Consider the following 14636-nt stretch of genomic DNA (forward strand, 5'->3'; position numbering starts at 1 on the left):
GGAGAGTGAGTATATTGGTAGGAGAATGTTGGACATGGAGCTGCCAGGCAGGAGGCAAAGAGGAAGGCCAAAGAGGAGGTATATGGATGTAATTAATGAGGATTTGAAGCTAGTGGGTGCAAGTGTTGAGGATGCAGAAGATAGGGATAGGTGGAGAGAGATGATTCGCTGTGGCGACCCCTGAAGGGAAAAGCCGAAAGAAGAAGAAGAAACATGATCAGTGTTTTACGAGAATTGAAAAAAGTGTAATGTCATTTGAATGATTAAAAATGAGCTGGAATTTGCATATTTTTCTGAAATGTATTTTTCGCTTAAAAAAAAAAAAAATTTAATTAATTGATTAATTAAATATAATCACCTTGCACTGAAAAGATTAAATATATTAACAATGATTTCTTCCTTTAGAAGCCTTCTGCCTTAATTCCCAAATTCCTTCATGCATGATCATTCAGGGAGAATTAGTTTTTTTTTTCCATCTCTACTCTGTGTGCTGTAATGAAGTGATTATCTAATCCTAATGCAGGATCGATTGAAGCCCATCTGAACTTGTTCCTATGTGTCAGCGGCCGAGTTACAATCAATCAGACGAATTTTCCCCTCTTTCTCTCCTGCGGTTGCGCAAACGCGTCACACACACTGACAACGAGAGTGAGAGAGATGCAGAGAGGCTCTCAGTATCAGGCAACTCACGGATTAGTCCTGTCTCCATCTCTTCAGCGCATCATTCCTCCTCCTGCACTTCTCCACTTGTCCAGGTTCATCACATCTCACCAGTTTTGGATTTTTTTTTGCGCTCGACGCGCGTAGCCGGTGCACCTCCCAGAGTATCCGCGCTCTCCGGAGCTCTTTTCTGCGCATTATATCACGTTTTCAAACTTCCTATTATCATTTCGTTGCTTCTTTTTCATCCTCGAAATGGTTCTCTCGCAGAACGCTTCCAACGTGACCGGGAATTGGACCAATCAGTTCGCGCAGCCGCCGTGGCGCGTGGCTCTGTGGTCGGTGGCGTACAGCTCCATCCTGACGGTGGCCGTGTTCGGGAACCTGGTGGTCATGTGGATCATTGTGGCTCACCGCAGGATGCGGACCGTCACTAACTACTTCCTGCTGAACCTCGCCTTCTCCGACGCCTCCATGGCCGCGTTTAACACGCTCATTAACTTCATTTACGCAGCGCACGGGGACTGGTACTTCGGAGAGGCGTACTGCAAGTTCCACAACTTTTTCCCGGTCACCTCGGTGTTCGCCAGCATCTACTCCATGACCGCCATCTCTGTGGACAGGTAGGGGTTCCGTTTCTATGTTTCTGCGCGCGCGCTCGGTGCCAGACTCCAGGGCTTAATGCAGCAACAAGGTTACAGCTACTTACAACTATATATATATATATATATATATATATATATATATATATATATATATATATATATATATATATATATATATATACATGCAGAGAGAGAGAGAGAGAGAGAGGGAGAGATGATTTGGGTTGTGGTACATTCTGTGTGTGGGTGTGGGTGGGTGTGGGTGTGTGTGTGCGTGTGTGTGCATGCGGGTGCGTGTGTGTGTGTGTGTGTGTGTGTGTGTGTGCTAAGATGAATGCAAATGAATATTTAATAACATTTTAACAGTGTTTAAAATGTGTTGTATTTTCATGTGTGTGTGTGTGTGTGTCTGTGCGTGCGTGTGTGTGTGCGTGTGTGTGTGTGTGTGTGTGTGCTTGAAGGGTTTCCTGAATCTGCTACCATTTTATTGGCACATCAATCTTTTAATATTTTCCCCATCACACACCGTGAGTGTGTTTGTGGTTCCTGATGAAGAGGACCGTGAAGATGCTCAGATTATCCCACATTATCCAGCCCTAATTATTTATTTACCAAATCCCCAGGGGCTGAGATTACTATCACACACACACACACACACACACACACAAACTGCCGCAGCAGGTGTGTGCTGTCAGTACAGAAGCAGCAGCAATGTCTCAACGGGGACACACAATTATTTCTCTGATTGAAACACACTGTAGAGATTTGACCTACTGGGTGGTGTATAGACATCTGGAGCTTCTGTAAAGGGGACATTATCTCTCTTAAAAAAAAAAAAACAATTGAAAAAAGAGTTAGAAGTTTAAAAATAAACATTTTCTATTCTATTTTCTATCTACATTTTTTTTTTACTATTCCTGTGGTTTTGTTTGTAAATTGGAAGAGCTTCTTTCTTATGTGCAATGTTGAGCCTTCACATTCACATACAGTTGTACATTGTACATTCACATACAGTGTGTTTGTGAGATAGAGCTGTTTGTTACATTCTCATAATGCACTCCTAATTATGACCATGAGCCAAACAGAAGCTTCTGCAAGTCATTACGCCAAATTCTGGAGTTTATCACCTTGGAGATGTACGACGCTTTATATTCATGATATAACAGAAACCTCTACAGTGAGGTGTTAAGGGATGTTGTTAGGGATTCTCTACATCTCTGAGCTCCAGTGAGGCCACTTTATTAAATCACAGATGAGGATGTGATGGTGGTCGAAGTGTCTCCTGATAGCAGACTAATGAGTTATATAGACACTGTGATGCTGAAGTGAGCAGTGTGAGAGTATGATGATGATGATGATGATGATGATGATGATGATGATGATGATGATGATGACAATGAGCTATTTTTTGCTATTGCTGTTGTAGATCTGTGAAGTTGGCGATGGTGATGTATAAACTTCATCATCTGACTATCACACTCAAATTACTGCAAAGTAACAAACAAACCAATTACAGAGCACAAAGTGTGAGTGTGTGTGTGTGTGTGTGAGAGGTTTAATTAACACAGGAGCTGATGAGATATTAGTGTGGTAATAGAGCAGGAGTATTAGATCAGGGTTGTTGCTCTCAGGTACAGGAGGGTTTTAGCTCAGGTCTCTGTCAGGTTTCATCGACGTGAACGTCTTCATTAACACTCCTGCACACGTGGACATCTTCATTAACACTCCTGCACATGTGAACGTCTTCATTAACACTCCTGCACACGTGGACATCTTCATTAACACTCTTGCACACGTGGACATGTTCATTAACACTCCTTCACACGTGAACGTCTTCATTAACACTCTTGCACACGTGAACATTTACTCAATCAGTGTTCTTCAGCGCAACATTACGGTGGCCGAGAAGTGCAAAACAAATTAACAAATCCGAAAACACATTAACAAATCAGACAACCCGGAAACAGTAGGTATCGTTTTTGAATGGAAACTTACCGATCATTGGACAAGACACCTGTCACTCAAGATATACAGGTATGGAATCTATATGTGTAATGTGTAAAGTTCTCCGTTTAAATATAAGAAAATAACAGAATTAATCCACAGTAATCCATTCCATCCATCCATTCCAACTTTCCCTGCGGCAGACTGTTGAACTTCATGTATACCTTGAGTGACAGGTGTCTTGTCCAATCACAAACTATACCAACCTCTGCCGGGTTATCTGAATTGTCGTTGTGTTTTCGGGTTTGTTAAAGTGTTTTCGGATTTGTTAATTTGTTTTTGGATTTGTTAATGTGTTTTGCACTTCTCGGCCACCGTACAACATTGATTTTTACGTCACATTTCATTTAACTCCAAACAGCTCAGATTAAACCTCATCATGTGGAACATCTCCTCCCCTCCTCTCCTCTCCTCCTCTCCTCTCCTCTCCTCCTCTCTTCTCCTTCTCTCCTCCCCTCTCCTCTCCTCCTCTCCGCTCCTCTCCTCTTCCCCTCCTCTCCTCTCCTCCTCTCCTCTTCTCTCCTCTTCTCTCCACCTCTCCTCTCCTCCTCTCCTCTCCTCCACTCCTCCTCTCCTCTCTTCCACTCCTCCTCTCCTCTCCTCCTCTCTCCTCTCCCCCTCCTCTCCTCCACTCCTCCTCTCCTCCTCTCCTCTCTTCCACTCCTCCTCTCCTCTCCCCCTCCTCTCCTCCACTCCTCCTCTCCTCTCCTTCTCTTCTCTTCTCTCCTCTCCTCCACTCCTCCTCTCCTCTCCTCTCCTCCTCTCCTCCTCTATCCTCTCCCCCTCCTCTCCTCCACTCCTCCTCTCCTTCTCTTCTCTTCTCTTCTCTTCTCTTCTCTTCTCTTCTCTTCTCTCCTCTCCTCTCCTCTCCTCTCCTCCACGCCTCCTCTCCTCTCCTCTCCTCTCCTTCTCTTCTCCTCTCCTCTCTCTTCTCCTCCAAAGCTTCATCTCCAAATGAGAAGAATGTGAAGAGTTTTGATGTAAACAGCTGGATGTGGAATCAGAGTGAAGAGGAGGAAATATTTAAACAACATGTGCCTGAGGGTTTGTTTTCTTTTGTTAAGACGAAGGAATTTAAAAGCTTTGATGTCGTGTAATTGCGTTTTCCACTTTCAGGCACCGTCAGCTTTCAAATGTAGTGATGAGGCATGTGCTCTGTGTGTGTGTGTGTGTGAGTGTGTGTGTGTGTGTGTGTGTGTGAGTGGTCTTTCGGATGCTTGTGCACTGGCAAAGAATCAGTGTTCTTTCATGAGTCGCTGCACAACAGACAAATTCCACAAAATGGTGGAAAAAAAATTAAATAGAATAAAATGTGATAAAATGTGTGAATATTTCCCCTGAAGGCTCCAGAAGAACATTTCCTTTTATTCATATGTCTTCTTCTTCTGTGTGTGTGTGTGTGTGTGGACAGGTATATGGCTATAATCCACCCGCTCAAGCCTCATCTCTCAGCCACGGCCACTAAAGTAGTGATCGTGTGTATCTGGGTGTTGGCTGTGGTCCTGGCATTCCCGCTCTGCTTCTTCTCCACCGTCAGGAAATTACCCAAGAGGACTCTGTGTTACGTAGCGTGGCCTCAACCCGAGGATGACCCCTTCATGTGAGAATCACCTACATCCTGAATTCTGATTGTTCTGAGTTCTGTTGTTTAAGTTGATATTAATGCACCTGTACTTATGTGTTATCGTTTCTATAGCAACAGCTCATTCACAGGAATGCATATGTTTAAAAATTCATTAGTGTGAAGTTTTCATAAAGGAAGGAGACGTTTATTTATGTACATTTATGGAAGGAGTCTCCAGCGTCAGCAACAACAACTCATAACGTAGACATTAGACGTAACTATAAATGAATAAAAAGTCTGATGAGTTATTCTTTACCCAATAGAAACTTGAATTGTTGATAGACAAGTGTTATTGTGTCACAAAGTGTAACAGCCAATCACATTCCAGCATGCAAATTCAGCCTAGGCATCACACATGGAGAGTAAAGAAGGTTTTGTATTTGGTTTTACATAAACTAACTAGTTCCTCATGGGTTCTTTGGCTAGTTAAGAGTTATGAACTGTGTGAACAGCTTCTACATGGATGACTTTGATTAATGATGTTAATGATGTTACTCTTCAGAATGAACAGAAGCGATGGTCTTTAAATCGAAGCTTTACGTAACTTTAACCTTCTTTACCTTTTTGTATGAGTTTATTTCCCACTTCTGATCTAGAGGCTAGACTTCTGAACTTCTGATACTCTGTACCTTATTGTAAATATCTGATCCTTTCTCTCTTCTGATCTAATCATTTGTTTTTTATTTCTTTCTGTGCTTTGACAGGTATCATATCATTGTGATGTTGCTGGTCTACATGCTGCCACTGGTGGTGATGGGAATCACATACACCATCATTGGTGTGACCCTGTGGGGTGGAGCAATCCCTGGAGACTCGTCAGACAATTATCACGGACAGCTACGCTCCAAGAGGAAGGTCGGTGGCTAAACTGCTCTCCGATGCTGCTGATTTGAAATCAGATTACAATAAAAATTAGCAGAAACAAATAGGGACACAGCGTGTAGATGTAAACAGACACCGTTTGTACAGATGCACGATGAAAGCTAATGCATTTCTCTGGGTTTTTTTGAAGAGGGTGCCAATATTTCTGAACATGATTCTGCTGAGTATAGATCATGTTTTGCACAAATGCAATTCCAAAACATTTCCCATCAGCGTTAGCATTTTTGTAGGTAGCGATGTAGCACATGCACCATCATTAATGCTAACTAACATTCATGACCGACAACATTTTAGCAGTTTGACTATTTCCATGTGGCTTGTGGAAAACTCCCTTAGAGCCCCAGTGAAACCAGCGACAGCGATCTTGTCTCGTCTAGTCTTGGAGCTGAAGATATTTCCTGCAGTCTTCTCTCCACATGAGAGCTCTTACCTTCTCTTCACTTCTCTTTAGTTCTCACCTGACTGTAAGTGTTACTGCAGAACCTCATCCACAGCCCTCAGACAGCCGAGCACCGCCTGGAGAGCTCTACAGCACCAGTTCCTTCAAAATGAGCCTGGCTGATTGTTTTTGGAGTAGAGCGATCCAGGATGAGTGCCTGCCTTCCTTTCTTCTCTTTGAAGCCGCACCTCGTGACGATTGTCTCTTTCCAAGACCAGTCTCTGTCAGACGAGAACACGATATCTCATTAGCACTGCGATGTGGGTTTTAATTATGCTCAAGGAAGTAATTAGCAAATCTTTAAACATTCATTATGAAGTTGACGGCGTAGCACACACCATTCTATTGTGAATAAAAAATGAAAAGAGACGTCTCACAAACATCAGAGAGACCAATCATGAGTGACAGCTGTTTAACTAAATTAAGCTCCGCCCCAACATCTCCACCTAACAATGGATTAGCATGTGGTGGCTAATCCATAGCATGTTCACACAGCCCAAAAATCCTGAAACTGCTTCACAAATTGTAGGATTTGCATATTATGGAAATGAGTTTGAAGTCTAAGTGGGTGGAGCTTGCCTGAAGAGAGGAGGAGAATTCTGAGGTTTGGGTTTCATCCTCACTTAGTGCTGTGGCCCCTAAAAAAGTTTGCAATGTGAGATAATTAAAATGATTTAAAGTTTTTATCACACTAAAGCTGTGCTGTGTGAAGTCAGGAGCAGGTTTGATGTGAAAGTAAATCACACGCAGCATCTTTACCTGAGAGGGAAGTCGATTTGTTCTCTGCAGGCATTCCATCATTTTGTGTTTAAATCCCAGCACAGTTGCACGCAGACGGAAGCTAAAGTGAGATTGATGCAATTGCCAATGCTTTAGCCTCGGTTTCTAAACACACCACAAGAAGTAAGAAAACATTAAAAAGGTTTTTGTGTCTCTGGATTTTATTACTCTGAAGCGAGCGTGCTGCTGCACCACCTTCTCCTGGTCTGCTGTCAGGATGGAGGAACGAGTGGACTGATGAACTCCATCAAAACACTTTGCATTCAGGGACACAGGCAGCATCTCATCCTGGATATTGTCTGGTTTTATTGCTTTTTCACCTAACACACACACAAAGAAAGAATGAAATCAAACAGAGGTCGCTGCATAACGTCCCTCTCTGATCAGCGGCTGTCAGTCACGCTCGATAAAGTAATGGCGTCCATTACACTCGCTGGAATTGCCTGAGAACTTCTCTACAATCTCCAGCTCACTACAATGTTCCTTTCCTTCTGTCTATTACAGGCTACTTAGTAAATCATTGTGTCTGTGTGTGTGTGTGTCTGTGTGAGTGTGTGTGTGGAGGGAGATGGAGATGGCAGTACAAGCAGACAGGTCTCAGACTCACTAAACGTCACCACTCTGGAGGATAATTAATAAGATGTGAAAGCAGGAACATGTTCTTCCTCTGAAACGGTTCTTAATCAGACGAAGAGCCGAGTTCACTCTGAAGAACATCTCCAGGTCTTTAACATAAAGACACTTCCTCTGTCTCTTTTTGATCAGTGTGAGGAGCGGGAAGGAAATCTCTGTCCTGGAGCTGACGCATGGTTCAGATTTGTTTGTGTGAACAGCTCTCTCTCTCTCTCCCTCTCTTTCTTTCTCTCTCTTCATTTCTCTCTCTCTCAACTATCTCTTTCTCTCTCTTTCTCCTCTCTCTCTTTCTACTTTCTCTCCCCGAGTCTCATACACAGCGCACAGATCCTGAGATCTTTTCCTTCCTTTCAGTCGTCTCAGAGATGGAGCAGACCTGGCTTTGACTTTTATGAGCTGTTTCTGAAGAGTATACAAGCTGTCAGGACAATGTGTCGCCTCTCTGTTCCTTCATAGTCATGGACTCTGATTGGTCGTGGACTCTGATTGGTCGTGGACTCTGATTGGTCGTGGACTCTGATTGGTCTTGGACTCTGATTGGTCTTCAGGTGCTGATGTGTCTTCTCTATCAGCAGCTCTGAGACTAGAACAGCTGCACAACACAGCTTTATTATACACTCCAATTCAGAACTACACATAAACTGAGTGTTTATTAATTCATTTAATAAAAATGACACTTGATTATATTTCTGTTCATTTTTCACCTTCTCTGTGTTTCTGTTCGCTTCAGACTTAATCAAAAGCGTCAAACTGCATGTTACAGATTCCTCCAGTGAGAATTAAAGCTCATTTAGGGTAAATTGGCTGTGCTGAAACTCCAATTGATCACTGCTCTAATTGCCTTTCGAGTTCTTGTATTATTAATCTCATCAGTCAGGTGGAGTCGAAGGGAAATTAACACTCAGCTAGAAGCTAATGCTTTAGTAAAGCACACAGGAACTCTGTGAACTGCTGAGGTCTGCTAGTGTGAGGATCAGGAAAGAGCACTGATTATTTTGTTGTGGAAATCCTCTGAGTCACGCTGGTCAGATCTGACTGAGCTTGTAGTGTGTCAGAGCTGCTTGCGGTGGTGTTTAGTGACGGTGTGTCTGTGTTGTCGCTCCAGCCGAGAACTCTCTATGCTAAAGAGAGCTAGCACAGTGCTGAGAATGTAATGAGCTTCATTAGTGCAGTAATCAGATAAGGGACGGGATGATGGACAGGGAGACAGTTCAACAATGGGCTTACTTAAGGGCAACAACCTCAGATTCTTAAATAATATGATACATTTTAATTCTATATATGACGATAAGAATGAACTAATATGATATGATGTAGTATGATGATTAAATGCAGTATTAAATATAACAATACCATATGATTTTATATCCGATCTGCTTTTTACGATGTCTCTGAATCTGCTACGATACAAGTCCTTTCCTCTTATCCATCCTTCCTCCTGCTATGCGCTACTTCCTTCCTTCTTTCCATCCTTGTCTCTTCTCATCCTTCACTGTCACATTCTTGCTTTCTTTCTTTCTTTCTTTCTTTCTTTGTTTCTTTCTTTCTTTCACGCATTCACACCTTCGATCACATTCATTCGACAGTCATCCCTCTCTTTCTTCATCTTTTTCATCTCTCCTTTGAATCTGTTTTTATCCTTCTGAGTAATAAATGAATGAATACTTTAAAAGAAGGAAGAAGTCTTTCTGGGAAAAGTGAAGAGAAACAAAAAGAATGAGGTGATGATGATGACGAGCGATGGAATGCTGATCCTCACACATCTGTCCTTCAGATGTCTGAGGAGATGAAGGGATGAAGCACATCCTCAGGATTGACTCAGACTGACAGATAAACACGACGGTGGATTAGCAAAGCGGATAAATACGAGGCTACGTGTTTAATGGCGCTCGTTTACAGCTGTGATCCTGCCTCGGCTATAATGTGAGAGTGTATAAAAAGACAGTAAAAGAGGGCTGTATAGACAAGCTGGCTTTTTGGACCTGCATCAGAATAATGATTTATTGACCTCCTTCTGCATTCGTTTTTTTATAAAACGAATGCAGAAGAATAAAAATTCTTCTTTGAAGAATAAAAAGATCACTGGAGATCTTGTGGGAACTATTTGTAATCTAAGATCTGAGGACTGGAACATTACACGTCCCACAGAGCTCGCACTCATCAGGGATCACCAGCAGAACAGAACCTGAGAACATCCGAGCTGTAAGTGAGGGAAATCTCTGAGAGTCTTGGGAGGAGGATGTGATAACCTGCAGGTGATGCAGGCAGACAGATGGAGAGATGGAGATAGTAGCTGTAACAGGAACTGTGTGAATATTCTAGCAGCTGAATGTTGAATACGCTTGTGATTATTTCAGGGGTTCAGGATTCATTAGACTGAGAAGAGACGTGAGTAGCAAACACAAGCAGAGAAAAAAAAAACATTGTATGATTTTGCACTTTATAGAATACATTTAAAGACACCATGTGCACAAAGAAAAAAGTTTGGAGAATGAAAGCATTTCAATCTGGATTTATGAAGCTAATGCTACAAGTCTTCTACATAATTGATTCCAAGACATTGTCTTCCTAAATCCATTCATTTGTGGTTTACCCTGTTGGTGGATAAGGAGTCTATGGATGAATGGGACACCAGTTCACTCATTTACACCAATTTAATTTAGGGTCATTTTAGAGTCACTTATCCACCTACAGGCTTGTTTTAAGGATCATGTACTGTAGGAACATGAAGGATGAAGGAGTGTCCAGTGTCAGATTCCGAGGTTTTATGAAGTCAGTTATAGGAAAGGAATCAAGTCCAGGATGACTCAGTGAATCAGGTTCATCTCACCACCCTGTCACTGATACATTTCTCATGACAAAATGATATGCAGTGTTTTATTTTTTACATATATTCAACGATGATGATCGGGCCGAGAGCTGAACCTTGAGGAACGCCTTTAATCATGGGACACTTGAGCTTGGATTTTCAGTGACAGATGCCTGATCCAGTCGACTCTCACAAAGTGATGACTTAAACCATAGATGAGCAGAAATTCGGGTGAAACTGTGTTGGGAAAAAAACAAGTGAAAAAACATGTCATGACTCATCAAGTCAAAAGATAGCAAAGAGAAGAGGTCATTAGTGACCCTTACACAAGCCGTCTCGGCCGAGAGGTTATTAGTGCACAGAGATGTCTGTCTTCGAGTGGACTGTCATCTGCACTTAAGGGCAGTTTGGAAAGAACAGAAAAGAGTTTGAAGTGGAGATGTGAGAAAGCACAAAATACCTCAAGAGGTTTCTTTGTGACACAAATTGGTGTAAAGCAGAAGATTGGTGATTGGTGGAGAAGCTGCTGATGTCAGCTGAGTCCGGTGGGCTGGAGAGGGAGAAAACCCCAGCAGGGATTAGATCTAGAAACAGGGAATGAGGTGAAATGTTGGTCGACTACAAAAGGATACAGAAAGGAGAAGGAGGTCAGGTGGTACAAATGTAGTTTGTTAGCATTCGGTCTATTTATCAAAAGAAAAAAAGGTTAAAAACTGATTACTTCCTGCTTTGGAATGTTTCCTGAACATTCTGAACTTCTTCATGTGTTAAATAAACAGTGCTTCAGAAGTTGCTCATTACAGACAGCGCATTCTGCTTTTTTCCAATTCCTGTAGTTTATCTTGATGCACTGACATTCAGTGAATGCAACATTTTACACTAAAGTGCTCAGAGATAATTCTACATCCCATATTTCCACAGAGAGAGATAGAGAGAGAAGGAGAGAGAGAGAGAGAGAGAGAGAGAGAGAGACAGAGAGACAGAGATAGACAGAGAGGGAGGGATAGAGAGACAGATATATATATATATATACATATATATATATATATATATATATATATATATATATATATATATATATATATATATATATATATATATAGAGAGAGAGAGAGAGAGAGAGAGAGAGAGAGAGAGAGAAAGAGAGAGACATGACTTGGGTTACGCTTGCTGACCAGGGAATTGCTGGAGCAGATTGTGGGAATCAGCAGAGCAATACACACTCAATGATGCAGACAGTGAGCATTCTGGGTAATACACATGATGGATGCTATTGATAAGCAGCTGAATTTAAGAGTCTGGGTGTTTGGACAGAAAGAAGCTCATCACCAGCATATAGATGTGACTGCTGCTAGAATGAAACTCTCTGTGGACTGACATTAGTTTTCATTTATCAACAGGGATACAGCTTCCTCTCATTTTATCGTTTCCTTTTTTAGAGACTTTTTTTTTTAAAAAAAGCCACTTGCTGTAAGCTCAATGCGCTAATCAGGATTTTTCATGGCTTTTGCATTTAATCCCGCCCACTTTTTCCAGCTGAGAAACGACCGCGTCCTTAATTTGCCCTTTCCTTCGTCTTAATTGGTGTATAATGTTGATGTTGTGCAGTTGATCTGACAGATGATGTGTTTCATGAAAAGTGGTTTTTAGTTATTGTTGTTGTTGTTTTGAATCACACAGCATGATGTATGTTAGTGATTCTGTTCCCTCCAGGTGGTGAAGATGATGATCATCGTAGTCGTGACCTTTGCCATCTGCTGGCTGCCGTATCATGTCTACTTCCTGATCACTGGCCTGAACAAGGCACTGGCTAAGAAGAAGTCTATCCAGCAGGTCTACCTGTCAGTCATGTGGCTGGCCATGAGCTCCACCATGTACAACCCCATCATCTACTGCTGCCTGAACAGCAGGTACAGAGTCCTCATGAGATATCACTGTTAACAATCCTCTAGGAAGGGAAATGGAACAAAAACCTGCTGGCGGCCTGCTGAAAGAGCAGCTAAATTGACTCATTAAAGCCAAAATAATTTAAAGAAAATATTGAGCAGAGGTTTGCTCAAGAACCTACTAAACAAATAGGATTAAAACAGCAGCATGTCCACCAACCGGCCAGTGGTTAGCGAACTGCTATTCAGCTAGCTCAGACTCACAGCTGGACCCAAGTCTCACTTTACATCATCACTGATTTCAAAGTGTTTCAGTATTATATACACTGTTGCCATGGCAACCACCATTTGTTCAACTTTAGTTAACTATCTAGCTAACTATCATTTCCCAGCTAGTTTAGCTCACAGGTTTACTGGCTAAACATTTCCAGTATGCGCCTTTCAGTATCAGATATTAACTATAATTGTGCCACAGACTCTGACATCACAGTCTGATCTCATATGAAGCCCCGGCCCTGAATCTATTCACTAGAGTCTGTTTTAGATTAAACTCTGTTCCACGCTTGGGTCAGACCACAGGGCGATGAAATAAATCGCAGTCACAAAATACGATAAACTCTGAAACTCTGAAATCCATCTCAATGACTAACGAGTTAAATGAAATAAATAGAGGCACTAATGAGATATAATGAGATTAATAACGTGGAGCCAGTGAGATCAGAGCTGATCAGAGCAGTGAGCAAAACAGAAAACTGAACAGGAAGTGGCACAGAGTCGCACAGACATGACGTCTTTTCCATTTAGATAAACTGATAAATAAATGGACAAACTTTATTGACCTCAAGGACGAACAATGGTGCACAAAATAAACACTGAAATAAACCCAGCGATCGTAGACGTCTGAGAATAGCTGTCGTGTCAGTAGATATCAGAAACCCATGACGTATCATCACAGGAACAGTGACGATGTTCAGGGAGAAAATTTCCTCAGCTCATTTTATGAACTTTATCAAAGTGAACCATGACGTCTGTTTTTCAGCTAAACTATATACATTTTTAATATTACTAATTGCCAGGCTTTTCATGGTAGCTATTTTTTGTCATAGAAATAATCACTCTATCGTTCATCTCTTCTTGCCCGTAGGTTCCGAGCAGGTTTTAAGCGAGCTTTACGCTGGTGTCCGTTTGTTCGCTTGTCCAGTTATGATGATCTGGAGCTGCAGGCTACACGCATGCAGGCAACACGTCAGAGCAGCATGTGCATGTTGTCACGTGTGGAAACCACCATGATGGTCATGAACGATTCCACAGAAGGTTCCACCAAAGGCAAGAGCCTCATCAACCAGCACCACCACCACAGCCACGCCCACAACGGCTGCTCTCACGCCACCAAGAGAAGCACAACCTACGCGCCCAGCAACCCTCGCGATGACTTCTGCTAACCACACTCGCTTATTCGTAAGAGTTCTGATCGGATTCATCAGACTCGTTTCACTGCCATTATGCTTTAACATCAAGACTGTGAGAGGTTCATGGGATCTCATAACCTTAGCATGAAATTAGCACGAAGCACCAACACTGGTGGCTTTTGTTAGCATTTGTACAAATGTTTATGCGATTAAGTTGATAACATAAAGAACAAAAGTTTTCATGAGGTAAAATGTTCCAATTGTACACGTTTGGCCTGAGATCTTGTTGCTCCATGTTCATTTTCATCACTGAAGGACAAAACCGCCATGTTTTGTTATATCACTAATTAAACAACCGCAGTGTGAAGGCATGTGGGGAAAAAATCTGATTTATTCATCCGTCTGCTTCCTTGGTGGTTTTGCTTATTGTTATTGTAACAAGAACGAGAAAAGCAGCCTTGATAAGACTCTCTGTGGGTTTGTTATCATGGCTCAGTGTTGCTCCAGAATCTTTTAGCCCAAACAAGCATCTCTTTTGATAACTCCTGCTTTTTACGTGAAAAAAAAAGAAAGAGATAAGATCGACATTTCCCTAAAGTTCGCTAAAGTTTCTAGCAGTTCCCTAAACTGCTAGAAAAACCTTCACAGTAAAGGTAGAGTAAGCGTCTCATTCCTCTCTCTCTCTCTCTCTCTCTCTTTGTCTCTGTCTCTTTCTCTCTCTCTCTCACTCTGTCTCTCTCTCTATAACTCTCTCTATCACTCTCTCTCTCACACTCTGTCTCTCTCTCTTTCTCTCTATCACTCTCTCTCTCTCTCTCACTCTGTCTCTCTCTCTCTTTCACTCTGTCTCTCTCTCTCTCTTTCTCTCTGTCTCTTTCTCTCTGTATAACTCTCTCTCTATAACT

General features: G+C 42.0%; 1 protein-coding gene across 1 annotated transcript; it reads left to right on the forward strand.

The window, feature by feature from the left end:
• Positions 1-915: 915 nt before the first annotated feature.
• tacr3a (tachykinin receptor 3a) lies at positions 916-13764 on the forward strand. The gene is made up of 5 exons (XM_060864078.1): positions 916-1283; positions 4681-4869; positions 5598-5748; positions 12150-12346; positions 13467-13764. Exons 1-5 carry the CDS (start codon positions 916-918, stop codon positions 13762-13764), a joined length of 1203 nt encoding a protein of 400 aa, XP_060720061.1.
• Positions 13765-14636: the final 872 nt, after the last annotated feature.

This window comes from Tachysurus vachellii, chromosome 2, assembly GCF_030014155.1.
Source record: "Tachysurus vachellii isolate PV-2020 chromosome 2, HZAU_Pvac_v1, whole genome shotgun sequence".
Taxonomy (NCBI): domain Eukaryota; kingdom Metazoa; phylum Chordata; class Actinopteri; order Siluriformes; family Bagridae; genus Tachysurus; species Tachysurus vachellii.

Excerpts from the sequence above, each read along its gene's own strand:
- tacr3a (XM_060864078.1), top strand. The coding sequence starts at position 916 with ATGGTTCTCTCGCAGAACGCTTCCAACGTGACCGGGAATTGGACCAAT. Across the intron at positions 1,284-4,680 it reads ACCGCCATCTCTGTGGACAG|GTATATGGCTATAATCCACC; the intron begins GTAGGGGTTCCG and ends GTGTGTGGACAG. Across the intron at positions 12,347-13,466 it reads TACTGCTGCCTGAACAGCAG|GTTCCGAGCAGGTTTTAAGC; the intron begins GTACAGAGTCCT and ends TCTTGCCCGTAG.